This window comes from Canis aureus, chromosome 21 (genome assembly GCF_053574225.1).
Source record: "Canis aureus isolate CA01 chromosome 21, VMU_Caureus_v.1.0, whole genome shotgun sequence".
NCBI lineage: Eukaryota > Metazoa > Chordata > Mammalia > Carnivora > Canidae > Canis > Canis aureus.
In genome coordinates, this window is record NC_135631.1 from 17,045,516 (window position 1) to 17,072,083 (window position 26,568).

Genomic DNA, 26,568 nt, shown 5'->3' on the forward strand with positions numbered 1-26,568 from the left:
CATCTTGTTTTAATTAGTCAAGAAGCTCTTATGGGACGCTTGGGTGGCTCAGATGGTTAAGCATCCAACTTCTGACTTCGGCTCAGATCATGATCTCATGCGTCATGAGATCCAGCCCTGTGTCAGGCTCTGCACTCAACAGGGATTCTGCTTGAGATGTTTTCTCTCTCTCCCCACTTGTGTTTTTTCTGTCTCTCTCCCTCTCTCTCTAAAATAAATAATTTTTTAAAAAAAGAATCTCTTTTTTTTTTTCAACATTATGATTTTTAAATTTCAGCAGAGAAATGTAGGCCTAGTGAATTAATTTTCACTGGTGGATGTTTTATTTTATTTTTATTTAAATTTTATTTTATTTAAATTCAATTAATTAACATATAGTGTATTATTAGTTTCAGAGGTAGAGTTCAGTGATTCATCAGTTGCATATAACACCCAGCGCTCATTACTTCATGTGCCCTCCTTAATATTCATCACCCAGTTACCCATATTGGTGAGGATGCAGGAAAAGAGGAACCCTCTTACACTGCTGGTGAAAATGCAAGCCATTCCGGAAAACAGTATGAAGGCTCCTCAAAATATTCGATTATTTTTTATACCATTAATGTTTAATTATTACTTGTTTGGGTTCTTTTTAATACTTGGTCTATATCATATAACCTGATCTACATTTTCAAAATCCAATTTAGCAATCATTGCATTTTAACAATGAGTTTATTCCATTTATATTTATTATCCTCACTAATTCATTTAGACTTATTTATGCCTTCTCAGGTGATTTCTGTTTGTCTTGATTTTTTTCTATTATTCTTTTTATCTCCTTTATTATGTTTAGTTAGATTGATTTTTAAATTTCTTCTCAAAATAAATAAATAAATAAATAAATAAATAAATTTCTTCTCTTCTCCTAAACTTTAAAAGAAAACTTCATTTTTATCTTTTGTAATTTTTGAAAATATATACATCTATGTAAAAGTTGAAAGTACAAGAATTTTAGAGCACCTTAAATCCAATGAACCCTCTAATTTAATCTATCAGTGTTAGCTGATATTTTCAGTTTCTTGTCCACTTCCTAATAAAAAAGATTGTTAATGCTTTATACTGCCTCTATTAATTCCAAATTTCTCACCTGTTTACCAACTGCTAAGCTCCCCATTTCTTCTTGTTTCTTGTGACTTTTTTGAGGAACATATTACTCTCTTCAGAACAACAGTCTTCAGAGGCATATTTAGTGCACAACTATTGATGGTAAACTCTCTCCATTTGTTTTTGCATGACAGTCTTTTATTTAATCCAAGCTTTTCATTGACTTCTTACATTTAGATGTAAAACTTTCATAAAAGTTAAAATAATGGTACAATGAGCGCTGGGATACACTACACCTACATTAACCAATTCCTTTTCTTTCCCATTTGCTTTATCTCTACACATACAAATGCATAGATGAGAGATATCCAGCATGTACCTCCTGCAAACAAATAAAATCTGTTATAACCACCTGTTCCTACCAAAGAAATTTTACATCGATGAAATTATATACACCCACTATTCTAATTCCCTCACTTGTCCTAACAATCTCTTTAGTAGATGTTATATTTTCAGATTCAGGAGCCAATGAAGGATTACTACGTATTGAATTTAGTTGCAATGTCTTTCTACTCTTATTAAATCTGGAACAAGGGCAGCCCCGGTAGCACAGCTGTTTAGCGCCGCCTGCAGCCCAGGGCGTGATCCTAAAGACCTTGAATCAAGTCCCACGTCGGGCTCTCTGCATGGAGCCTGCTTCTCCCTCTGCCTGTGTCTCTGACTCTCATTCTCTTTCTGTGTCTCTATGAATAAATAAATAAAATCTTTTTTAAAAAATCCATTTCTTTAAAAAAATAAATCTAGAGCAATCCTCTGTTTTGTTTTTTGTCTTTTATGAAATTGACATTTTTGAAGGATCTAAGCCAGTTGTAGAATTTCCCATCATCTAGATGTTTTTCAAGTTGCTTCATGATGATTAGATCCAAGAGAAACATTTTTAGCACCAAAACAACATAATTCCTGTTGTTGCTCTTCCTTCTATGTATGCATGTGTGTATATATATATATATATATATATATATATATATATATATAATGAGAGGACTATCTAGCATGTAAACATGGGAGTTGCATGCTAATGATAGTTGCTGAAAGACACTCAAGTCTTCAAACATATGTAGACCATGTATAGATCTCAGAAAATTTCTCTAATTAATGTTACAATTTCAGAAGCTTGACCAGGATTAGATGGATAAATGGCTGAGAAAACCTACGGGTGTTGAAAAAATGCAAAATCATATTTGAATATTCCTGTCAGCAAATATGGATACGTGTTTAATATAGTGGAAACATGTTAATCTATATTTCTGAGAATCACAATATTAGAAGTCGATCTTCTATGAGATTGCCTTCATTTTGAAAGTGAACACAAACTCACATATCACTTTTTATGTAGTGATTACTTATCAAAGTAGAAGAAATACAGAAAGCAATAAATCCTGTTGTGAGTGTTTGCCATAGGAATTGAATTCAAACACAGGTGGCCGAAATATAAGAACCCTTTTCTTTCAAGAAGTCACAAATATTTTCTTTCTTTTCTTGACCCTCTTCTTGGTTCCTACTAAACTTCAGTAGCCATGACAAGAGAAAATAGCACTGAAGTGACTGAATTTTTTCTTCTGGGATTTGGTGCCCAACACAAGTATCCATACTTCCTCTTCATTGTATTTCTGGTGATCTATGCGACTTCCATGATGGGTAACATTGGAATTATCCTACTCATCAAGACAGATTCCAGACTTCAAACACCTATGTACTTTTTCCTGCAACATTTGGCCTTTGTTGATATTTGTTATACCTCTGCTATCACTCCCAAGATGCTGCAAAACTTCATATTAGAAAATAAGTCTATATCATTTGAGGGCTGTGCAATGCAATTATTGGTTTATGCAACATTTGCAACCAGTGACTGCTACCTCCTGGCTGCTATGGCAGTGGACCGTTATGTAGCCATCTGTAACCCACTTCACTATCCCATGATCATGTCCCAAAGAGTCTGCATCCAACTGGTAGCTGGTTCATACATCATGGGTTCAATAAATGCTTCTGTGCACACAGGTTTTACATTTTCACTGTACTTTTGCAAATCTAACCCCATCAATCACTTTTTCTGTGATGTTCCCCCAATTCTGGCCCTTTCATGCTCCAGCATTGACATCAACATCATGCTCCTTGTTGTCTTTGTGGGATTTAACTTGATGTTCACTGTGTTAGTTGTCATCTCTTCCTATATATATATCATGGCTGCCATCCTGAAGATATCTTCTGCTACCGAGAGGAAAAAAGCCTTCTCCACGTGCTCTTCCCACCTGACAGCCATCATCATTTTCTATACAACCCTATCATACATGTACTTACAGCCTCAGGCTAATAATTCTCAGGAGAATATGAAAGTGACTTCTGTATTTTACGGCATTGTGATTCCTTTTTTGAACCCCTTGATCTATAGTTTGAGAAATAAGGAGGTAAAAGAGGCTCTAAAAGTGATGAGGAAGAAGTTCTTCTAGGTTGGACCCAAGTTTTTAAAATTCAGCACATTGAAGCATCAAGTAGGGATGTTTGACCACTGTGTAATGTTTCTGAAATTGGCAACATGTTACCATCTTAAGCCAATGCTACCTCTTTCAATAGATGAGTTCTTAAAATGCAAGAAATATAGTAACATCTCATGGGACTAATTTTCCCCTGAATATAGTTTGAGAAATATGTCTCATACTGTCTTACTTTATTGAGATTATTTAAATATTAAAAATAATGGTACAGACTTCACAAAGTATTAGTTGCTTCAAATATATTTCAGATATGTTCTTAAAGAATAGAAAACCTCAATTTTGTACATAATCAATGTTAAAATTGAAGTTCATTATTTTCCATTCACTTAAACTATTTCCCTAAATTGTCTACAAAGAAACTCTTCATATGTTCTGTTCCAATTATTGCATAAGCCTGAATGTAAAATAAATGTACTGCATTGAAAGATCCCTAATGACTTTGGCTATATGTCCTACTTAATAGTCCTATATTAGTACATTCTCTAGCACTTAAAAACACTTACTTCTTATGTAATTACTTATGTTCTCATTACTCTCTTTACTCTGAATCCATCTCTTTCTTGCATAAGGTAAGGACACTTCCAGAAACATTTTCTGTATCTGTCCCCAATAAAGATAGAAAAACTAGAATGTAGATGGATCCAAAGACCTAAACAATTCTCTTATGAAAGGCATAAGTCATTGTAGTCTAGACAAATACCTTAAAATGTAGGAATTTAACAAGAAGTTGAAGGGAGGCAGGCCAAGAGCCCTTTGAATCAGAAAGATAAATTGTTGACAGAAGAGCTTTAGTAGGTAGATTGAGGATAAGTAGTGGAAACCCCCACATGAATCTAGAGAAGCCATAGAAGATATATTTTTCAAATATGGTATCCTGCATTAATTCTGAAAGAAGAGGGACACCTGGGTGGTTCAGCGGTTGAGTGTCTGACTTCAGCTCAGGGCATGTTCCCAGGGTCTCCATATCAAGTCCCGCATCAGGCTCCCTGCTCAAGCCTTCTTCTCCCTCTGCCTATGTCTCTGCCTCTCTCTGTGTCTCTCGTAAATAAATAAATAAATTCTAAAAAATTCTGAAGGAAGATAAAAAATTTACCTGGAGTTAATGTGGGATGGCCAAAATCTTCCCAGCAAAGACTCCACTTTTGTAAAGGAGGACACTTCCTATAAAGGGAAGGTCCAAGTAACCTTCAAAGACCAGGATCAGGGACAATTGTTAGAAAGTACATTGGCAAAGTAGACAAAGGGTATCCTGAGGCCCTGTAAAATCAGAGACTAATGTACAACATACTATTATTAAAATATTGTATTTTATATTTGAAATTTGCCAAGAGGGCAGAAAAAGAAAAATTATAATCATGTAAAGTGATAGCTATGTCAACAAGTTTGATTTTGGTGATCATTTCACAATGGATACTTATGTCAAACTATCAAGATGTATATCTCAAATATATACAAATTTGCCAATTATATTTCAGTAAAGCTGGAGAGGAAAGATGATAAAACAAAGAAAAACTTAATACATGTTAAGAAATCTGAGTGACCAAATTGGACATAGGGTGCAAAATGGAGACTCACACAGTACTCTGCATTCAATACCAAAGTGAAAGAAATCCCAAAAGGAAATAGGTTCTATGACAAATGGACACAAGCAGTGAAATCCCTAAAATTTATATGAAGGAGGAAATAGTGATCTTAGCTGTGACCAAAGAATGGTTAGTGATTGTTAGCACTTATCCAAAAGAGAAACTTCCTCCACCAAGTATAGAGTAGTAATGGTCTGATGTATAATTAATCACACATTGTTTCATAAATCACCAGCTATACTTTTTTCATAAGGGTGTTTTGAGTCCAGCAACTGTCTCTAAAACATTATGATAGAGGCTCAATTCTTCAACCAAAATTTGAAGTCAATAATTAGCAAGATGGCTAACTTTATGGAAATATTAGTCTAGACCAAGATGGAAGAAAATACAGCATCATACACAAAAGTTTGGAACAAGAATGACACAGAGAAGAGAAAACCTACAGAAGTTGAAAGACAAAAAAGCTACTCACCATCCCTTATGAGTATTTACTAGCTGCTGCAAAATGCAGCTAGTCGTCTGTTCTCCTCTTACTACTTCAAAAAAGAACTCCTAGTTTGTGTGGAAGGTGATGCATCCAGGTAAAAAGATATTACACTTCTCGGCTTTCTTTGTAGCTAAGATGGTATGTATCTTGGTTTGCATTCCTGGGTTACAGACTTGGGTAAAGGTAGCATATGCTGGAGGTGTATGTGGAGAATTAACCTTAACCTAAAGAGCAGTCTGGTCTTTGTCTTCAGCTACCAGGGTGATCTGGAAGCCCCTGGGATGTCCTTCCTAATAGGAGTGTCTTTGTTTGCCTGGAGAATTTGGCCACTGGACAATCTAACATTATGATTTATGATGGAAGCTTTGAAACATGCTTCATCAGTTCCAACTTCCAGAGGAACTTGGAAAGGTATTAACTCCAACCTCCAGGACAAGTTGAGAATGAAAGATCAACCACATGAGCAAAGTGCAAAAGAAAATGGATACTAAAGGTTAGTCTCCCAGGTCAGCAATACTCCATGTGTGTTGCTACATGTTGACATTTAGGATAGTAATACCTCTCTGAGGACGATGGAGTTTTTTTATTTGGATCCTCAACAAACTTTGCCCCATGCATTTATTCCTTTGGTTACGTTCAGCTTGTATCTTTCTATTATATTAAGATTTAAATCGTATGTATAGTTCTTTCCTGATGTGTTAGCCAGTTTGGGCTCTATTACAAATTACCATAGCTTGAGTGGCTTCTAAACAATACAAATTTATTTCTCAGAGTTCTGGGAGTAAGAAGTCTGAAATCAGGGTGCCAGCAAGGTCAGGGTCTGATGAGAGCTGCCCTCTGGGTGGCAGATGCTAACCTCTACTGTGTCCTCAATGGTAAAAAAGGGGATCAGGGCTGCACCCTGGAGATGTGCCTCCTCACTAAGCCTTTGCCTCTTTATACCATCACATTAAAAGTTAGGACTTCAACAGAAGGATTTGGAAGGGCACAAACATTCAGTCCATATCACTGGAATTCAGTGAGTCATTCTAGTGAATTATCAAACCTGAGGGTGATTGGGGAAAGGCCCCAACATCTATAACCAACCACAAATGGGGGTGGCCCTAGGGACCCCTGGACTTTTGACTGGTGTCTGACGTGACATGAGTCCAGTGGGAACTGTTACCTCAGGCTACGCAGTTTGCTAACCTTTTTGGTGGGGGTTCTCCCAAGCAGCAGAGAGCAAGAAGAGTAAGCTATAGAAAGACAGAAGCAAGGAAAGGGCGAATCATTTAGTTGGCTTACACCCTGGGAACTAGAACTCAGTCTCAGTCTCTAAAGGACAAAACAATTATTCAATCCCTCTGTCCCATCACTTGAAGGTCACCCAAGGTCTTCCACAGCTTCAGAGATATTTCTAAGGCAGAGAAGCTGAGAGATATCAGGGGAAACCATCACTAGTAGCATAGACAGCACTGTCCACCAGAGATGCATGAAACCAAGTAGCTGAGGAGGTGGGGTACAAGACACTGAGATCTCTGCTACCCATACACATTTCCAGCCAATGAAATGTGAATAGAAGACTGCAAGATTTGGGGAAAGCTTGCATTTTCCTAATGAAAAAATACACACACACACACACACACACACACACACACACACAGTTGTCACCCTACATTCTTGGATCCTTTTTTCTGTTTTGAAAAGGAATGTGACATCTAGAACTATGGTAGACAGGTTAGACTATGAGGTAACCAACATATGGGAAAGACAAAGCAAATCACAAAAATGGAAGTCTGAATGAAATGAATGACTGAAGAGAATAGTTTGACCCACAACTCTAGTTTTACTTGAGTTTTTAGAAAATGAGAAGCTACTACTTCATCTGTCAGTTTAATTTAGGGGGAAAAATATGACAAGACAATTAAAAAATGAAATGTCAATCCCAATTAAGCTTCTTTTGGCTGGTTGGTGAACTCAATTTCAAATTTATAAGATAGATTTTATTTAATATTTCAGTTTTGCTATTCTAAATCTCTAACATAATTGGTTCTGTGTGTATTCTTTTAAATTAAGGTGACATTTTCAAATACGAATGTATTTTACCCAAATTTTCATGGTAAAGGAAATGCCTCTGTAGATTTTCCTTCAAAACATTACATGACAGTTATTTTATCTACTGTATTTTTATTTTGTTAGAACTCAAATCAACAAAAACAGGATACTTAAAAATTTGAGATCAATCATGTCAAATGAAATTAAATAATTCCAGATTAAAATTATTACTTTTCCTATGTAAAAAAAATGCAAGTCAAAACTTCCAAACTATTGTTATACAGGAAAAATAAGTCCCTGTTTTATTGAGCCAAAGTAACTTGGATTTTTTTCCTACCAGGAGTACAACACATTTCTAACTGAGACACTGGTCATGCGATAAGTAATGTTGAATATTGATTCACTGGCCTTTTGACCATAATTCTCCTTCCAGGTATGCTTGCTAATCAAAAGCTATGGATTCCCTGAATCTAGCCTTCTACTCTCATTGATTAAATTAAAAGTTTAACCCTAGCAACTTTATAGCCAAAAATCTTCTCAAAATAGCTTATTCTATTATCTGAAAATTCTGATGGCATAAAGTGCAATTGGAAGAAAGGGTATCTTTATCCAGAGCTTAATTTTAAAATATAAACATTTTTAGGGAAAAAAGAAGAAAAAGAAAGAAGAAATCAAGAGCAGATTTTTTTCTTCAAATAAACAATGATCAAAGGAGAGAAAATGAGTGGGAAAAATTAGAGAGAGTGACAAAACATGAGAGACTCCTAACTCTGGGAAACAAACAAAGGGTAGTAGAAGGGGAGGCAGGAGGGGGGATGGCACAACTGGGTGACAGGCACTGAGAAGGGCACTTGATAGGATAAGCACTGAGTGTTATACTATATGTTGGCAAATCGAACTTCAATAAAAAATAAATAAATAAATAAATAAATAAATAAATAAATAAAGTATGACAGCAGCAACAAAATAACCTAAAAAAAAAAAAAAGCAAGGTGCTAATAGAAAATATGTTCAAATACTAGTAACCTTATTCATCACATTAGGGACATATGCCCCTAACTTTAGATTAACTTCGATTCCTTTTTTTTAGATAACCATGTTATTTGCTGATTATGGTGACAAGGTCAATTTACTGAATCTAAAACACAGATTCTTATACATATTTAAAGTGTTCAACCAGGTGGCTCAGTTGGTTAAGCATCTGACTCTTGGTTTCGACTCAGGTCATGATCTCTTGAGTCATGAGATTGAGCCCCACCTCCATCTCTGGCTCCAAGCTCAGTGAGGAGTCTGCTTAAAGATTCTCTCCTTCTGCCCTCTCCACTCTTTCTCTCTCAAATAAATAAACAAATAAAAAAACAATTGTTCAACCTGATTTATAACAAGAAAAAAAATGTTGAGGAGTTGTTTTATAACAAGGCAACATGCATACATATCCTTAATGACAGTAACAGGAATTAAATGTATTCTTTCTAGAAAGCTTAAATGTTCTTCAGCATAAAATAACTACTAACAATTGTTCATTCCAATTCCAACTCAGCCCCTGGAACCTCAGATTCCTGAGGGGCCAGTATTGATCCCTTAGGCCCCAGCTATAAACTCCCCAATTAGAAGAAAGCACACAGAGAGACCATGGTGGCAATCAGCCTGCATCGGCTGCAGAAACAGAAACTAGAGGCAAATCTGGTGTAAGTAAAACAAAGCAATGAACTAACGATTGAAAGATTAAATGAATGAAAGGGGAACTGGGGTGGCTCAATGGGTTAAATATCTTCCTTCCACTCAAGTCATGATCCAGGGTCCTAGGCTTGAGCCCCACTTTTGGATCCCTGCTCAACAGGGAGTCTGCTTCTTCCTCCCCCTGCTCATTCTCTCTCTCTCTCTCTTCCTTTCTCACTCTCTCTCTCTCTTTCTCTCTCAAATAAATAAATAAATAAAATGTTTTTAAAAGAGAAAAATTCAATGAATGAGTGAAAATTGTATGTTTTTCATATATTATTTGCAGGTACTATTATGACCAATTCTGAGTAGCTATTCAGTGCTCAGCCTTGTGTTGGGAATTTACATTAAAATTCCTCACTTTTTTACATCATTACAAGTAGTCTTTTTTTCTGTCTCTTCCTCTTCCTTTTTAAAACAAAACTATTTCAAAAAGAAAAGATGATGAAATTTATGTCTAAAGACTCTCTCCATTCCCATGCTGAAGGATTACCACTAAATATTTGGTGTGAATCCTTCTTGAGTTTTTTCATGGATAGATAAAGAAAATGAGAAAAAGAGAATGAATGTGAATAAACATTTTTGTTTTTAAAAGGGCCCAGACTTAGGGCACATGGGTGGCTCAGTTGGTTAAGCAGCTGACTCTTGATATCAGCTCAAGTCATGATCTCAGGTTCGTGGGATCAAGCTCTGTGTGGGGCTCCTTGCTCAGCAATAGTCTGTTGGAGATTCTCCACCTCTCCCTCTCCTTCTTTACCTCCCTCACTCAAATAAATAAATAAATCTTTTTTAAAAAAAATGGGTCCACACTTCAGTTATTATTCTGCAGCTTGCTTTGCTCATTTGACAACATGACAGAAGCAATATTCCATAAGACCAGCACATATTTATCGCCTACTTTTTGTACAGTGCATTGATCCAATAATATAAATCTGTTCTGATTTATTTAACTCTATTTCTAAATGTTTGCTTTTATAAGCAGTGTTACAATAAAAATCATGACCTTCTAATTAATTCTGTGATCCCATTTTATAGACAATGGAACTGAGGCCAAGAGGAGTTATATACATCTTTTGTATCTGTGAGGTGGGGTGACCAGAATTCAAACCCAGGTCAGCCGATTTCCTTTCCTTTCTACCACATGGTGCTGAATATAAAGAAGCTTCAGAAGCACCAAGGTTTAGAATAGGTTAATCCCATTCATAATACTCAGGTACTTGGCTTGTGTGAAGTAAGGGGTATTCCTTGTACTGGTTTTCCATAGCTCTTGAAAAATGTCCCCCAGTATTTCATACTTTTATTTAAATTTAAAACGATTAAATTGAAATGGTAAATATCAAGATTCTAAGTTGAGTGTACCCATGACCAATTTTAGCTTTCCCTGACGAGTGCTTTTACCCACTGTTGGAAGGTCCTTGAAAGGACTGCATTTCAACCTTTAGCCCTCACTAAATATCAAAAAGATTATTTCTTTAAAAAAAAGAATTATTTCTTTTTCCACCACTACAAAGTTATGCCACTCTGTTTATTCCTCAAGGTATTTGAAAGAACCAGGTTGCCCAAGAAACATTGACACAAGGTTTAGTTTGTTATACTCCCCACCACTAAAGTCACATTCTTATAAGAAATCGACCATCTCATCTACAGAGCTTCAGCTCTGCCTGGCATTACTGACATCAGGTACAGGAACTTTCTACTGATGTACTGGGGATGTGGTTTTCTTTCTTTCCTTTGTGAGGGATTTTTGTTACTGTATAGTATTTAAGTTGCATGAAAATATATTTAAGGTAATGTAACAACCATTCATGAAGCCATCACCTAACTTCTGCAACTTCTTTTTATTACTCAGCAATCCATTTGAGAAATTTATCCACATAGATGTTGTGGCACCAGTTTACTGAATTTTCACTGATTTATTTAATAGCTTATATTTTTTCTGTGATCAACAATGCTTCTTGTGTAAGAGTATATATGTATACACTTACATGTGTATGTATACATGTATATATTTATATATCCTTGTTCGTGTGGTCAAGAATTTCTCTAGAATATGTACCTATGATGAAAATCCTGGGAGGTATATATTTAATTTTACTTATATTTCCAAATTTGCCTCTAACATGACTGTGCTAATTTGCCCTCTCACCAGAAATATATGACCATGTCCTCACCAAAACTTGGCACTTTAAACTGAAGAATGCAAAACTATATTTCAGTGCAGCATTAATACACAATTATCAGGACACCTGGATGGCTCAGCAGTTGAGCATCTGCCTTTGGCTCAGGGCGTGATCCTGGCCCCAGGATCGAGTCCCACATTGGGCTCCCTGCGTGGAATCTGCTTCTTCCACTACCTATGCCTCTGCCTCTCTCTCTATGTCTCTCATGAATAAAAAAATAAAATCTTTTTTAAAAATACACAATTATCAAATTACTAGTGAGTTGTGTGTATTTTCATATTTCTATTGACTATTTAGGGTTTCTCTTCTATAACTATCTTGATTATATATATTTTTAAATTTTTCCCTTAGGATAATTTATAGACATTCTTTAGATATACTGGATACTAATTCTTTAATATTTATGTGTATTGCAAACAAATTTACCTAAGTAAACTTCTAGTCAATATTTGGTCTTTTCGGGATCCCTGGGTGGCGCAGCGGTTTGGTGCCTGCCTTTGGCCCAGGGCGCGATCCTGGAGACCCGGGATCGAATCCCACGTCGGGCTCCCGGTGCATGGAGCCTGCTTCTCCCTCTGCCTGTTTCTCTGCCTCTCTCTCTCTCTCTGTGACTATCATGAATAAATAAATAAAATCTTTAAAAAAAAATATGTGGTCTTTTCTCTTTCATATTGTTGCTATTTTTAATTTAAATATGTTTGAATTCTAATGTTTTATTTTTTGTGCATTCAGGTTCTGTTTAAATACTTTTCTGTATATCTAAAGCATGGATATTTCATTGTATTATTCTCAAAGCCTCACAATTCACATCTTTAATCCATTTGGAAATTATTTTTGTAAAATATAAAGGAGGAATACAATATTATTTTTCATACGTATAAACATTTATAGCACTAGTTTACTGGACCATTTTTCACTCAAGTACATGGTCTTGGTTTCATACATCAAGCTTCCATAGACCTGTGGACTTGTTTATTATTCCTTTTTATCAATTTCATTGATCCATTTGTCCACCCTCATACCATACCATACGGTAATGTCTTTATTATTACCACTTTTAAAAGGGTCTGATATCTGATAGAATAAGTTTATCACCTTGTTGTCCCTTAAAAATTGGCTTAAGGTTTTTTTAGATTTTTTCTTTCCCAAATAAATTTTAGAATAACTTTGACAAGATGTATGTGAAATTCTTTCAAAATCTGATTGGAATTACAGTGAATTTGTAGATTAGTATGGGAGGGAAATGTAATGTTATAATATTGAGTTACTATCCATGATCCTGGTCTGTGTTTGGATCTTCTGTAAGCCTTTAAATAAAGTTGTATTACTTCAATAACGTCATGAGCATTCCTTCTTAGATTTATGTCTAGGTACTTTATTTTGATGTTATTGTAAATATAAATTTTTAAATAATACTTTTGAATTTTTTCTGGTGAAAAGAAATGTGGTGATTTTTATATATTAAACTACTATTAAGTAACTTTACTAGGCTCACTAAGAATTTATCTGTCAAGTTTCCAGGATTTTTTATAGAGACGATTACATTATCTAAAAATAATAAGTTATGTTTCTTCCTCATAATCATTTTACCTTTCATGTCTCCTGCATTGTGTCCTGGATTACAGAAAAATATAAGCATTACATCTCATGATTTAATAGTAAATATAATATTTAGTCCAGCAATGTGGTAGGTAGCCTTTACCAGGTAAAGACGGTCCCCGCCTCTTTTTATCTGTGTTCTATTTGATCATGGGAATTTACTGAATTTTACCAAATAATTATTCTGTATCTATTGAGAAGATCATATGCTTTTTAAAGAATATAGTAATATGGCAAATTATGTCAATAAAATTTCCAATGTTAAAAATGCTTTCATTCCTGAGATAAATACAAATAGGTCTTGATTACTGATGGAAAATACTTTTCTCTGCTTCTGATGTTTCTTTCCTGAGAAGAAAGCTCAGTTTGTTTAATCATAGGTTCTCCCCATGCATCCACTAATTTCCTAAAAAGATGGCCTGACATATCTGATTGTTAAAACTGAAAACAACTTGGTATGTACAGCTCACTGGACTCTTCGTTTCCACTCCAAGATGTGATACTATTGAAAATGATACTATTTAAATTTATTGCAGAATTTTGACAATGCTGATAATTTTTTATTGCTACATGCAAAAATATTGGTACACAAAGTATAACAATTTTGCAAAGAAAATGATCGTTTACTATAGATACTTTGATAAACATTTGCATAAAAGATTCTACTTGGGCATGAGTCCATGACTGGCCAGAGCAGAATTACTAAGGAGGCAGAAAGAGTAAAATGAGAATACAGAAATAAATTAGAGCAAGATCATGTAGAAATTTATGAGTAACTCAAGATTTTCACACATAATAATTTGTATTTATGTAAATTGGGATTTGTGAATTAAAATGTATGCAGCATAAACGAAAGCTTAATTTTTATTTTTATTTTTTTTTAGTTTTTTATTGATTTCAGAGAGAAAAAGCATGAGGAGGAGGGGCAGAGGGAGAGGGAGAAGCAGACTCCCTGCTTAGCAGGGAACCAATGTGGGGCTCGATCCCATGACTCCAGGATCATGACCTGAGCTGAAGGCAGATGCTTAGCCAACTGAGCCTCCCAGATGCCCCAAGAAAGCTTAATTTTTAAATTTATGATTTTATATGTTCCCTAATTGATGATTTAAGAAATATGTTTAAGAAAACCTTAAATTCTTAATATAATTAAGAAGTCAGTTTGCACCCTGAAAACAAAGAAACTGATCCATGGCAATTTCCCCAAAGTATAGATCTAAGTTATCTACGTCAGATGTCAAGGTATAGATTTTAAATACAGAGTCAATTATCGCATAGAAAGTATCTTCTGACTCCACTGTGAAACCAAATATTATATCATTGCCAATTCCAAAACTAAAGGATCACACATGGCTTTAGCTTTCTCTTCTTTCTTTGCTCCTTTTCAGCTGATGCTTAATCTTTGCTAGCCATGGAACAAAACAATGGCACTAAAGTAACTGAATTCATCCTCCTGGGATTTGCTGGTCAACACAAGTCTTGGCATATCCTCTTCATAGCATTTCTAGTGATCTATGTGGCCACCCTAATGGGGAATATTGGGATGATCCTACTCATCAAGATTGATTCTCGCCTTCACACCCCAATGTACTTTTTCCTCCAACACCTGGCATTTGTGGATCTCTGCTACACCTCTGCTATCACTCCCAAGATGCTGCAAAACCTTGTAGAAACAGAGCAATCCATCTCATTCATAGGATGTATGGTGCAATTACTAGTCTATGGAGCTTTTGCAACAACCGACTGCTACATCCTGGCTGCAATGGCAGTGGACAGGTATGTGGCCATCTGCAACCCACTCCGCTATCCGACAGTCATGTCCCAGGCAGTCTGCATTCAACTCCTGGTTGGCTCATACTTCATAGGCTTCTTGAATGCCTCTGTAAACACAAGTTTTGCTTTTTCATTGAGCTTTTGCAAATCCAATAAAATTAACCACTTTTTCTGTGATGAACCCCCACTCCTTGCCCTCTCGTGCTCCAACATTGACTTCAACATCATGCTACTAACTGTCTTTGTGGGGTTTAACTTGATGTTCACTGTGCTGGTTGTCATCTTTTCCTACATATATATTCTGGCTGCCATCCTGAAGATATCTTCTGCTGCAGGGAGGAAGAAAGCCTTCTCCACATGCGCCTCCCACGTGACAGCCATCACTGTGTTCTATGGGACTCTCTCTTACATGTACCTGCATCATGGGACCAAGGAGTCTCAAGAGCAAGAAAAAATGGCTTCTGTGTTTTATGGCATTATGATCCCCATGTTAAACCCCCTCATCTACAGCCTGAGAAACCAAGATGTGAAGGAAGCCCTAAAAGGGATTCGAAAGAAGGCTTTCTAGTTTGAATTTTGATTTCTAACTCAACACAGTTCAACAAGCAAACCAACAGTTCTCTCTTATTTTTTTAAGATTTTATTTTTATTTGTTCATGAGAGACAGGGAGAGAGAGAGAGAGAGAGAGAGAAGCAGAGTCACGGGCAGAGGGAGAAGCAGGCTCCATGCAGGGAGCCCGACGTGGGACTCGATTCTGGGTCTCCAGGATCAGGCCCTGGGCTGAAGGCAGGCGCTAAACCGCTGAGCCACCCAGACTGCCCCCCTCTTATTTTTCAACAACAAATGTGACAAATGTTTATGAGACACAAAGTAGTTCCATAATTATATCAACAGCAATTGAAATATATTGGGAAAACTTGTCAAATGAACAATAGATAAGCTTCTAATTAACGTGTTTCTTACAGAGAAAGAATCTGAAAAGAATATCTTTGATACTGCTCTTGTATATTTTGAGGAGCCTTCTTTTAAAATACCTAACATTAAAAAGAGAAGAGTCTATTAAGGAGAAATGTAAAATGATACTATAAAAGTATCTCTATCAATGACAGTATAAGGAAATCACCAGGATAAAAATATATTTTTGGCTTCTTCTAAAACAGGAAGAGATCGGAAGAACAATAGGACATGAAAGTCCAGGAATAGACCCAAACCCATAAGATAATTTATTATGTGATGATGGTGATATTGCAGTCATGGGGCATATAAGGATTGTGTAATAAATAGTATGGAAATAATGACTAGAGTTTGGTATGGAGTAAAGCTGGAAACTTATCTACACAAAAATAAATTTTAAATGACCCAATGATTTAAATGTAAAAATTAAACTCTAAAACGAACGCTAAATTTTTCAAGCTTTTAGAGTGAGGAAACCCTGTATAAATACAAAACAAAACACACAGTAAATTTGCTGCATAAAAAAAAAATCGATTTTTTGCCCAGCAAAATATACCACAAAGTAAAATAATTAATATTGAGAAAGAAATGTTTGCAGCTGTTATAAATAAGAGCATTTGACTCAAGAAACCAATTTAAGGGGCACCTGGATGGCTCAGTCAGTTAAGCATCTGACTTCAGCTTAGATCGTGACCTCTGGGCTCTAGGTCTAGAGCCTCAAGTGGGTGGGTTGCTCACTTAGCAGGGAGGCTGCTTGTCCCTCTCCCTCTGCTCTTCCCCCTCCTCATGCTCTCTCACTCTCTCTCTAAAATAAATAAATAAAATTTTTTTAAAATAGCAATAAAAAGCCAGCAAAATACTTTTTTAAGAGGGCAATATATATGAGCACATCATTCACAAAGAAATAAATACTAATTTTTTGTAGAAATATGGAAAGAATCAACCTGACTCATTGTGTGGGGAGGGGAAATGGCAAACAAAACTAAATTACGCACTTTTTCGTTTATCATAATGAAATGTTTCGTCATAATAAAAGTTTCTTAACATTGTCTTTGAGAGGATTTGGAGAAGTACTCACTCCAGATTTGCTACAACTTATTTAAATAGAGCTTCCTTCTGGAGGCAGATGAGCAATATCTACCCAAATTAACCACATCATGCTCTTTGACTCAGAGATTCCTCTACTAAATATCTTCTAATCCTAAATACATATTCAAACTTATCCACACTAATATATATATATATATATATATATATATATATATATATATATATAATCACATTATTTCTATTTGTAAAGATTGGAAACCATATTGTTTACCAGTGGAGGGGATGGGGGACAGTGGAGAGAGTCTGATATACAGATTAAGGAATGCAGCTGCTCAACAAAATATAAAACAATCATTAAAAGGGGTGAAATTTCTCTTTCCATACAGATCACCCAGATATATTAAGTGAAAAGCAAACTGAAAAAAACATGTGCAGAATATGTTGTCATTTCCTGGGGGGCTAGCAGAGAGCATATAAACATTAATGTTTCCCAAATACAATGCAAGGTTCATATCTGGAAAAATAACAAGTTTTTAACAGTGTTGGGCACCCAGGTGGCTCAGTTGGTTAAGCATCTGCCTTTGGCTCAGGTCATAATCTCAGGGTCCTGGGATCAAATCCCACAACAGGCTCCCTGCTCAGCAGAGTCTGCTTCTTCCTTTCTCTCTCCTGCTGCCTTTCCCCCTGATTGTGCTCATGTTCTCTCATGCTCTCTCTCATCCTCTCTCTCTCAAATAAATAAACAAAATCTTTCAAATAGATAAATAAATAAATAAATAAATAAATAAATAATAAATAATAAAATTTTTAAAAAATAAGATTTTAACAGTGTCAACCTTCCAGGGAGGGAAACTGGAGGCTGAAACGGAGAGACAGAAGGAGTCCTAGGTTTTTACTCTATGCATTTGCTTTCGTACTTGTGAAATTTTTACCACGGGGATGCTTTGTTATACAAACCACCAGATATGGAAGGCAGAGAGGCTAGAGGGATGCAAGGTGGGAATGGAGGAAGGGAGGCAAGAAGGGAAAAAGCAAGGAAAGAAGGAAGACAAGGAGGGAGGATGAGGAGGCAAGGAAGCAGGAAGAGAGAAAGGCAAGGAGGAAACCTCCCCAAAACAAAAACAACAAGTCTCTAATGGTAGTAATACAAAAACAAAGTTGTTCCCTCTGGAAATCCAAATATTTCTTCAGCAGAAAATAACTACTGAACATTGTTTTGTCTTGTTTTTTTCCCAATTGCATCTCAGCCCTAAAACTTCAAATTCCCAAAAGAGCCAGTGTGGATCCCTTTTATAGTCCCAGCTATAAAATCCCTGACTGGAAGGAACCACACAGAGGTGGAAATCAGCTTGCACAAGTTTCAGAATACAGAAGAGAATCTGGAGGCAACTCCAGTGTAAGTGAAGCAAAGTAATTCTCAGTTTTCACCATCAGCTGTTTATCAACACAGTCAGTGCATGCAGGAGATGGCCTAGGGAAAGGATCAGAGCCGGAGTTCCCCAGCTTCACCCCAAGACCGGGAGGAATCACTTCATCATTGGTGAGGTCATGAAAATGGAGCAAGGGAACTCAGTTGGGCAGACTGTTGCCTGGGAAAGACATGAATGAACAAATAATTGAATGAATCCATTAATAGATCAATTAATCGATATTGTATGCCTTTAATGTAAGCTTTGCATGTTATTATGGCCATTTGATGAGTACCCCATTCGATACCTGGCCCTTTGCTGGGATGTTTACATGGATTTACTCACTTGATCCTCACATAACTGCAAAGCAGACTTTACTTTTTCCTCTTCTTAGTTTTAGCTTTTTATTTTCAAGTCATTAATTTTCACAGAAAGATGATACAAAGAGGTACAAAGATAGTACACAGAGGTCTCATGTATCCGTCACCCATTTTCAAAGGAAAATGGTTGCATCTTATACAATTATACTATGATACCAAGCCAGGATTGTGTGTGATGATATTATGATACTATATCAAACAAGGTGTGAGTGACAATGTGTGTATCCAGCTCTGTGGCATTTTATCCCATGTACAGATTTGTGTAACCATCACCACAGTCAAGATGCAGACCTATGCTACCACAGACATCCCATTCCATACAAACCTCCCTTGTCTAACCCCTTGTAGCCATGTCCCTCCTCTCCCAACCCCCTGGCAATCACTAGTCTGTTCTCCATCTCTATGTTGTAATTTGGAGATTATTAGGTAAAAGGAATCCTGCACTATGTGACCTCTTGAGTTGGCTCTTTTCACTCACTCTACTGCCATTGCCATCCATCGGAATTGTTGCAAGCATCCATAGTTTGTCCCTCTTTATTGCTAAGTAATATTATTGCTAAATAATCTATTCCACAGTATAGATGTACCATTGTTTCTTTAACCAGTCACCTATTAGAGGATATTTTGGTTGTTTGTAGTTTTTAAGCGATCATCAAAAATTATGTACAGGCTTTTACATGTGTGTAAATTTTTTGCAAACATAATTTCCCAGGAGCATAAGTGCTGGGTGGTATGCCACGTGTGTGTTTAGTTGTTAAGAAACAGCCAAACTATTTTCCAGAGTGACCGTACCATGTTACACTCCCCCCAGGCAGTGTGTGAGACATCCAGCTACTCTGCATGCTCCTCAGCATTTGGTATTGTCACTGGTTTTTATTTTAGCCATTCTGATGGAAGTGCAGTGATACCTCATCATGTTCTTAGTTTGCTTGTACCTAATGCCCAATGATGTAAGATATCTCGTCATATGCTTATTTATCATCTTTGAGATATTGGCCCTCGTTGGTGAATTTTCTGTTCATCTTTTACCCATTTTCTAATTTGATTGTTTTCTTTCATATAGACATTGCTAGTGTATATTCTAGGTATAGAAAGGACTCTATCCCTTTGTCAGATACATTTTATCAGTTTGAGTGAAATGTGGAAACCTTATTTCCCTTTGCATTCCTTTTTTCTCTCAATTTGTAGTATACTTGCCTGAAATATTTCCTCCACACATATTAAGAACCACATTAGACCAGGACAAACCTTTTGCTTCAACTGTCAAACAGGGGCAGCCTGAGTGACTCAGCAGTTTAAAGCCTACTTCAGCCCAGGGCATGATCCTGGAAACCTGAGATCATGCCTCATGTTGGGCTCCCTGCATGGAGCCTGCTTCTCTCTCTGCCTGTGTCTCTGCCTCTCTCTCTCTCTCTCTTTCTCTCTCATGAATAAATAAATAAAATCTTTTTTTAAAAAAACTATCAAACATAACCCAGGAAACTTAGGAGAAAGCAAGTCTCTTGTACTTACCTATATGTTTGCTCTTCCCATGCTGTCCTTAAAAGATTCCTTCTTTTAAAATCAACTAAAAGAAAAAAGATAAACAATAAAAAAAATAATAATAAAATCAACTAAAAGAAAGAGTTTGGCAGAGTGCATAGAAAAACATTCTGCAATTATGTGATATGTACAAGAAACTCACTTCAAAGATAGTGATATTTGTAGGTTTAAAGTAAGAAGACAATAAAGATATACCATGCAAACACTAATCGAAAGAATGAGACAGTAGCTATATTAATATCAGAAAGGGTACATTTCACAGAAAATAATAAAAAAAAAAACCTACTAGGCCCAGAGAGGCCCTGCATAAGATAAAAAGATTAGCCTTCCAAGAAGAAATAGTATCTTAAATGCACAGGCACCAAGCAATGATTTGTCAGCATCTATCTACATCATGCCTCACTCAGAGTAGACACACACTAATTACTTTTAAATGAATAAACCAAAGAAGGCAGGAATATCTAACTTCTTTTTGATATTTGCTCTGTCTTTTAGTTTTTTTTTTAAGTTACCTATTTGTTTGTTTGTTTGTTTGTTTATTGAGAGTGTATGTGAATAGGGGGAAGGGCAGAGGAAGAAGGAGAGAGAGAGAGAGAGAATCCCAAGCAGGCTCCATGAGCAGTGTGAGCCCTGGGGCTCAGTCTCATGACCCTGAGATCATAACCTGAGCCAAAACCAAGAGTTGGACACTTAACTGGTCACCAAGACAACCCTTAGTTTTCTGTTCTTAGAGTTAACCCCTCATGACTCCTTGAATCAGAGAGGCACATTTTTTTTAAAAAAATGAATATACCTTCTTAAGAGAAAACAAAATACTGTGCATTAATTGTGAAAAAATCTATCTGTAACTTTAGTTGTTCTGCTGCATTTCATAAATCTTTTCATTCATTTCCTCTTTCATTAATGAATTTATTTATATATTCAATTAGCCAGTATTTACAGAGGCAGGTACTTGCCCCAGCTGCTGTATTCATGGAACCTACAATTCATGAGAAAAATTGAAATTAAGCAAAGATGTATAAATAATTTTACAAATAATTATCAGTGTTAAACTGATAGAAGATAAAAGGACCAAGCTTATGGATTGACACACCCAGCTCAGTTGAGCAGTAGGAATAATAGCTGAGGAAGGGTTGTTCAAACTGAGGCCAGAATAAAGAGTAAAAGAAATGGAAATGACTATTGGAATGAAAACTGGACCAGATAGTACTTAAGGGAAAGGGAGGAAAATGCTGGAGAGGTCAGAAGTGGAGGAAAGCAAAGAACATGAGAACATGATGGCTGCTGCATTGTGCACACGGAAAAAAGAAACTTAATATGAGGATAGGAAATAAAGTAGGAGCCAGATAATGTGGAATTCTATGGATGAGTCTAAATCTTCAGATAATATAAATTGCATTTAGGTGTATTTTGGTATTTTAATAAAAATATGTGGTGCATAAAAGAAAGCAAAAATTAATAAAAATATTTTGTATGTTCTTTAATTGATAGATTTTTAAAACACCAATCAGTTTGCACCCTGAGAACAGATTTTTGGTCCATGGAAATTTCCCCAAACTGTAGATGAAGTTCTCTAAGTTTAGTGACAAGGTTCAGCTACTTCCATATTACTCTTTAAAATCCCAAGTCTGGAGGGTATTATGCTGAGTGAAATAAGTCAATCGGAGAAGGACAAACATTATATGTTCTCATTAATTTGGGGAACATAAAAAATAGTGAAAGGGAATAAAGGGGAAAGGAGAAAAAGTGAGTGGGAAATATCAGAATGGGAGACAGAACATGAAGGACTCCTAACATTGGGAAACGAACTAGGGGTGGTAGAAGGGGAGGTGGGCGGCGGGTGGGGGTGACTAGGTGATGGGCACTGAGGTGGGCACTTGATGGGATGAGCACTGGGTGTTATTCTATATGTTTGCAAATTGAACAGCAATAAAAAATAAATTTATAAAAAGAAAAAAAAGAAAATATTACCTAAAATAAATAGATAAATTAATTAATTAATTAATTAATTTAATTAAATCCAAGTCTATTTGGTAACAGAAAATATCCTCTAACACCACTGTGAAACCAAATATTATATCAGTATATCATTGCCAATTCCAAAACTAAAGGATCACACATGGCTTTAGCTTTCTCTTCTTTCTTTGCTCCTTTTCAGCTGATGCTTAATCTTTGCTAGCCATGGAACAAAACAATGGCACTAAAGTAACTGAATTCATCCTCCTGGGATTTGCTGGTCAACACAAGTCTTGGCATATCCTCTTCATAGCATTTCTAGTGATCTATGTGGCCACCCTAATGGGGAATATTGGGATGATCCTACTCATCAAGATTGATTCTCGCCTTCACACCCCAATGTACTTTTTCCTCCAACACCTGGCATTTGTGGATCTCTGCTACACCTCTGCTATCACTCCCAAGATGCTGCAAAACCTTGTAGAAACAGAGCAATCCATCTCATTCATAGGATGTATGGTGCAATTACTAGTCTATGGAGCTTTTGCAACAACCGACTGCTACATCCTGGCTGCAATGGCAGTGGACAGGTATGTGGCCATCTGCAACCCACTCCGCTATCCGACAGTCATGTCCCAGGCAGTCTGCATTCAACTCCTGGTTGGCTCATACTTCATAGGCTTCTTGAATGCCTCTGTAAACACAAGTTTTGCTTTTTCATTGAACTTTTGCAAATCCAATAAAATTAACCACTTTTTCTGTGATGAACCCCCACTCCTTGCCCTCTCGTGCTCCAACATTGACTTCAACATCATGCTACTAACTGTCTTTGTGGGGTTTAACTTGATGTTCACTGTGCTGGTTGTCATCTTTTCCTACATATATATTCTGGCTGCCATCCTGAAGATATCTTCTGCTGCAGGGAGGAAGAAAGCCTTCTCCACATGTGCCTCCCACTTGACAGCAGTCATAATTTTCTATGGGACTCTCTCTTACATGTACCTGCATCATGGGACCAAGGAGTCTCAAGAGCAAGAAAAAATGGCTTCTGTGTTTTATGGCATTATGATCCCCATGTTAAACCCCCTCATCTACAGCCTGAGAAACCAAGATGTGAAGGAAGCCCTAAAAGGGATTCAAAAGAAGGCCTTCTAGTTTCATCATTAATTTCTAATTCTTTACACTTGTAAACAACCAGACTCACAGTGCCAATGTTTAAGAAATCAAAACCAAGGAGCCAAACAACATAGGAAAAGTTGCTCAGTTTTTCTAATACTGAGCTGCAAATAAAGTAACAATGAGACAAACAGTTTACACCAGTGTAACTGGCAAAAACCAAAAAAAGAATGATAACACCTATTAATTGCTGTGATATAAGGAATATGATGCTCTCACCCATTGTTAATGGGAAATTGAAGTGTTACTTCACTCTAGAAGGAATCTGGCAATATGTTTTTAAAACAAACAAAGAAAAACTCTTCAATTCAGAATTTCAGACTAGCAAATTGATATATGGAAATAAAAGTTCAAGTCTATAAGGCCATTTATTTAAAGATACTTATTGCAGCATTGTTTAGGAAGACAAGATCAAGAAAATGAATATTCCTTAATAGGGAAATAAATGTGTATTGTTGTAATTCCAAAATGTATCTATTGCTGCATAACAAATTTCTATAAATTTAAGGGCTTAAAAACATGATGATTATATTATAGTTTTATGGGTCAAGAATATGGACCCTGCTTAACTGCATCCTCTGAGATGCTACAATCAAGGTGTCAGTCAGAACTGGGAACTCATCTGAAGGCTCAACTGGGGATCCACTTCCAAGCTCCCTCACATTATTGGGACAATTTACCTCTTTGCAGTTGTAACATATTCCTGCCTTCCTGTTGGCCATTAACCAGAGGTTGCTCCCAGCTCTTAGAGTCTATCCACAGTTCTTCTCCATGTGGCCCTCTCCATAATCTTTCTCATATCATGGCAGCTTATTTCTTCAGTGCCAGAAGGCTATATACAGTCAATCAGTATACATACATCATGTGAAACAGCACACCTTTGTATGCTCAAATTGTACTGCTACTTCAAGAGTCAGTCTCTCCCTGAAGTTTTCCCAGCTTAGCACTTGTTCCTGCCAACTCTCTAAGAAGGTAATTCCTTCTTCCACTGAATCTCATAGCACTTTATTTGCAACAATAAACATTATTTATTATTTATCACTTCCTGTCTACATTATTTACTTGCCTAAAGACCCTCAATATCATTTATAAGGTAGTTGAGATACATTGTCTTTGTATAACCTTCTAACATCTGGTATAAAGACTTAGAGACAGTAGATATTCTATAAATACTGAATGAAGGAATGATGATAAAATACAATAATATAAACAGCTTTCTAACTGGAAGTTATGTGAGAATGTCGCCTACACTAGTGGTCTTTAAATATCAGTTGTAGACAGCAGCATTCAAATGATCACAAAAAGTTTTTTTTTAAGATGTTATTTATTTATTCATGAGAGACAGAGACAGAGAGAGAGAGGCAGAGACTCAGGCAGAGGGAGAAGCAGGCTCCATGCAGGGAGGCTGACGTGGGACTCGATCCCAGGTATCCAGGATACCTGGGCCAAAGACAGGCGCTAAACCACTTAGCCACCCAGGAATCCCCACAAAAAGTTTTTAAAGTGCAAATGATCATATCCTAGCCCTGGAGGTGTTGATTCAGTAACATTAGTCAGAGCCAAATATCTATAATTATCTATATATGCAGAGTGTTTCTTTAGTAGTATGGTCCACAGGAAAGTAGTATATAAGAGCACAGAATTTTGAATAGTTTAGTATGTTGTTGATAATGCCAACCCTGACACTCATCAGCAGTGTCCCTTTACAAGTTAGTTGGTCTTTCAAACCTTATTTCCCATAATAGTACATATCTCATGAGATTTTTTTGTTTGCTTGTTTGTTAGTAATAGATAGGTAAGCTAATGAATAGAAATCATAGTACCTGGCACTAAAAACTCTCAACAATTGTGAATAGTAATCAAGTACTAACAAGGATTATTTCAACGTGGGAATGGCAGACATTATAAAAATGCCTTCATTACACACAAACACACAGAGAGTCAATAAAAAGTCTCCCAAGGTTTGCAACATGAACACTTTCCCCTTTGGGAAACTCCTCTCTCCTTCAGCAGAAAGCTAACTAATGAGGTTGGGTTTGGGGGGCAGGGGTTGTTTATTTGGTTTTTTTTAATCCTATTTCAGCATCGAGAGTCACAGATGCTCCAGGGAAAAGGTACTACTCCCATAGACATCAAATATAAACTCTTTCTGTGAAGAAATCACTTGGCAAAAAAATCAGCCTGCACTAGCCTGCAGGGAAAAAAAATCTAATGACAAATCCCCTGTAAATAAATCAAATTGCATTTTTCCTACTCTGCTGGGCATTATTTCAATAGATGGGAACCACAGTAAAATCTATAGGACTAGAGCCAATATGGCAGCATAATCAACTCCAAGGTTGAGTAGAGTCATCTTATCTTCAGCAAGGTAAAAAGTATAAATGGAGAGGGGAAATTATCAATTGTTTTGAGAAGTTATAAAATAGCAGGGAGGGACACCTGGGTGCCTCAGGGATTGAGCGTCTGCCTTTGGCTCAGGTCATGATCCCAGGGTCCTGGGTTTGAGTCCCAGATCAGGCTCCCCACAAGGAGCCTGCTTCTCCCCCGCCTATATCTCTGCCTATCTCTCATGAATGAATAAATAAAATCTTTTAAAAATAATTTTAAAAATTACTTCACATCCCACACATTTTTCTGCAAAATGCCTTACTCACCAACAATATGTTATTAACATTTTTCCTAAGAATACATATAGATCTATCTCATTATTTTTAGGTATTTCATGAAATACAAACTATAGATTAAGTCTCATTTGTTTTAGCATCACCCTATCTACCGTTTATATTTTGATATAAAAAGCAGTACTGTGTAGGGGATCCCTGGGTGGCTCAGCGGTTTGGTGCCTGCCTTTGGCCCAGGGCGCGATCCTGGAGTCCCGGGATCAAGTTCCACTTTGGGCTCCGGGTATGGAGCCTGCTTCTCCCTCCTCCTGTGTCTCTGCCTCTCTCTCTCACTCTGTGTCTATCATGAATAAATAAATAAATAAATATTTAAACAAAAAAAAAGCAGTACTGCGTAGAATCCTCTGGGCTTAAATTTTTCCCATCTCATTTCATCAAAGATTAAACTGAGGTTGAGGGAAGTTTACAAGCT

General features: G+C 36.5%; 3 protein-coding genes and 1 long non-coding RNA gene across 4 annotated transcripts in view; 3 read left to right on the plus strand and 1 right to left on the minus strand.

The window, feature by feature from the left end:
- Positions 1-26,568, minus strand: part of LOC144293382 (uncharacterized) — a 324,951-nt gene that overhangs the window by 284,510 nt on the left and 13,873 nt on the right. The window lies entirely within an intron of this gene.
- Positions 2,661-3,590, plus strand: LOC144293379 (olfactory receptor 5AK3-like). Its single transcript, XM_077864471.1, has one exon. The coding sequence runs from the start codon at positions 2,661-2,663 to the stop codon at positions 3,588-3,590; it is 930 nt and encodes a 309-aa protein (XP_077720597.1).
- LOC144293380 (olfactory receptor 5AK3-like) lies at positions 14,646-15,575 on the plus strand. The gene has a single exon (XM_077864472.1). It carries the CDS (start codon positions 14,646-14,648, stop codon positions 15,573-15,575), a length of 930 nt encoding a protein of 309 aa, XP_077720598.1.
- On the plus strand, positions 22,525-23,454 carry LOC144293381 (olfactory receptor 5AK3-like). The gene has a single exon (XM_077864473.1). The coding sequence runs from the start codon at positions 22,525-22,527 to the stop codon at positions 23,452-23,454; it is 930 nt and encodes a 309-aa protein (XP_077720599.1).

What these genes read in the sequence shown, in the direction of transcription:
- LOC144293379 (XM_077864471.1), top strand. Translation starts at nt 2,661, where the DNA reads ATGACAAGAGAAAATAGCACTGAAGTGACTGAATTTTTTCTTCTGGGA.
- LOC144293380 (XM_077864472.1), top strand. Translation starts at nt 14,646, where the DNA reads ATGGAACAAAACAATGGCACTAAAGTAACTGAATTCATCCTCCTGGGA.
- LOC144293381 (XM_077864473.1), top strand. Translation starts at nt 22,525, where the DNA reads ATGGAACAAAACAATGGCACTAAAGTAACTGAATTCATCCTCCTGGGA.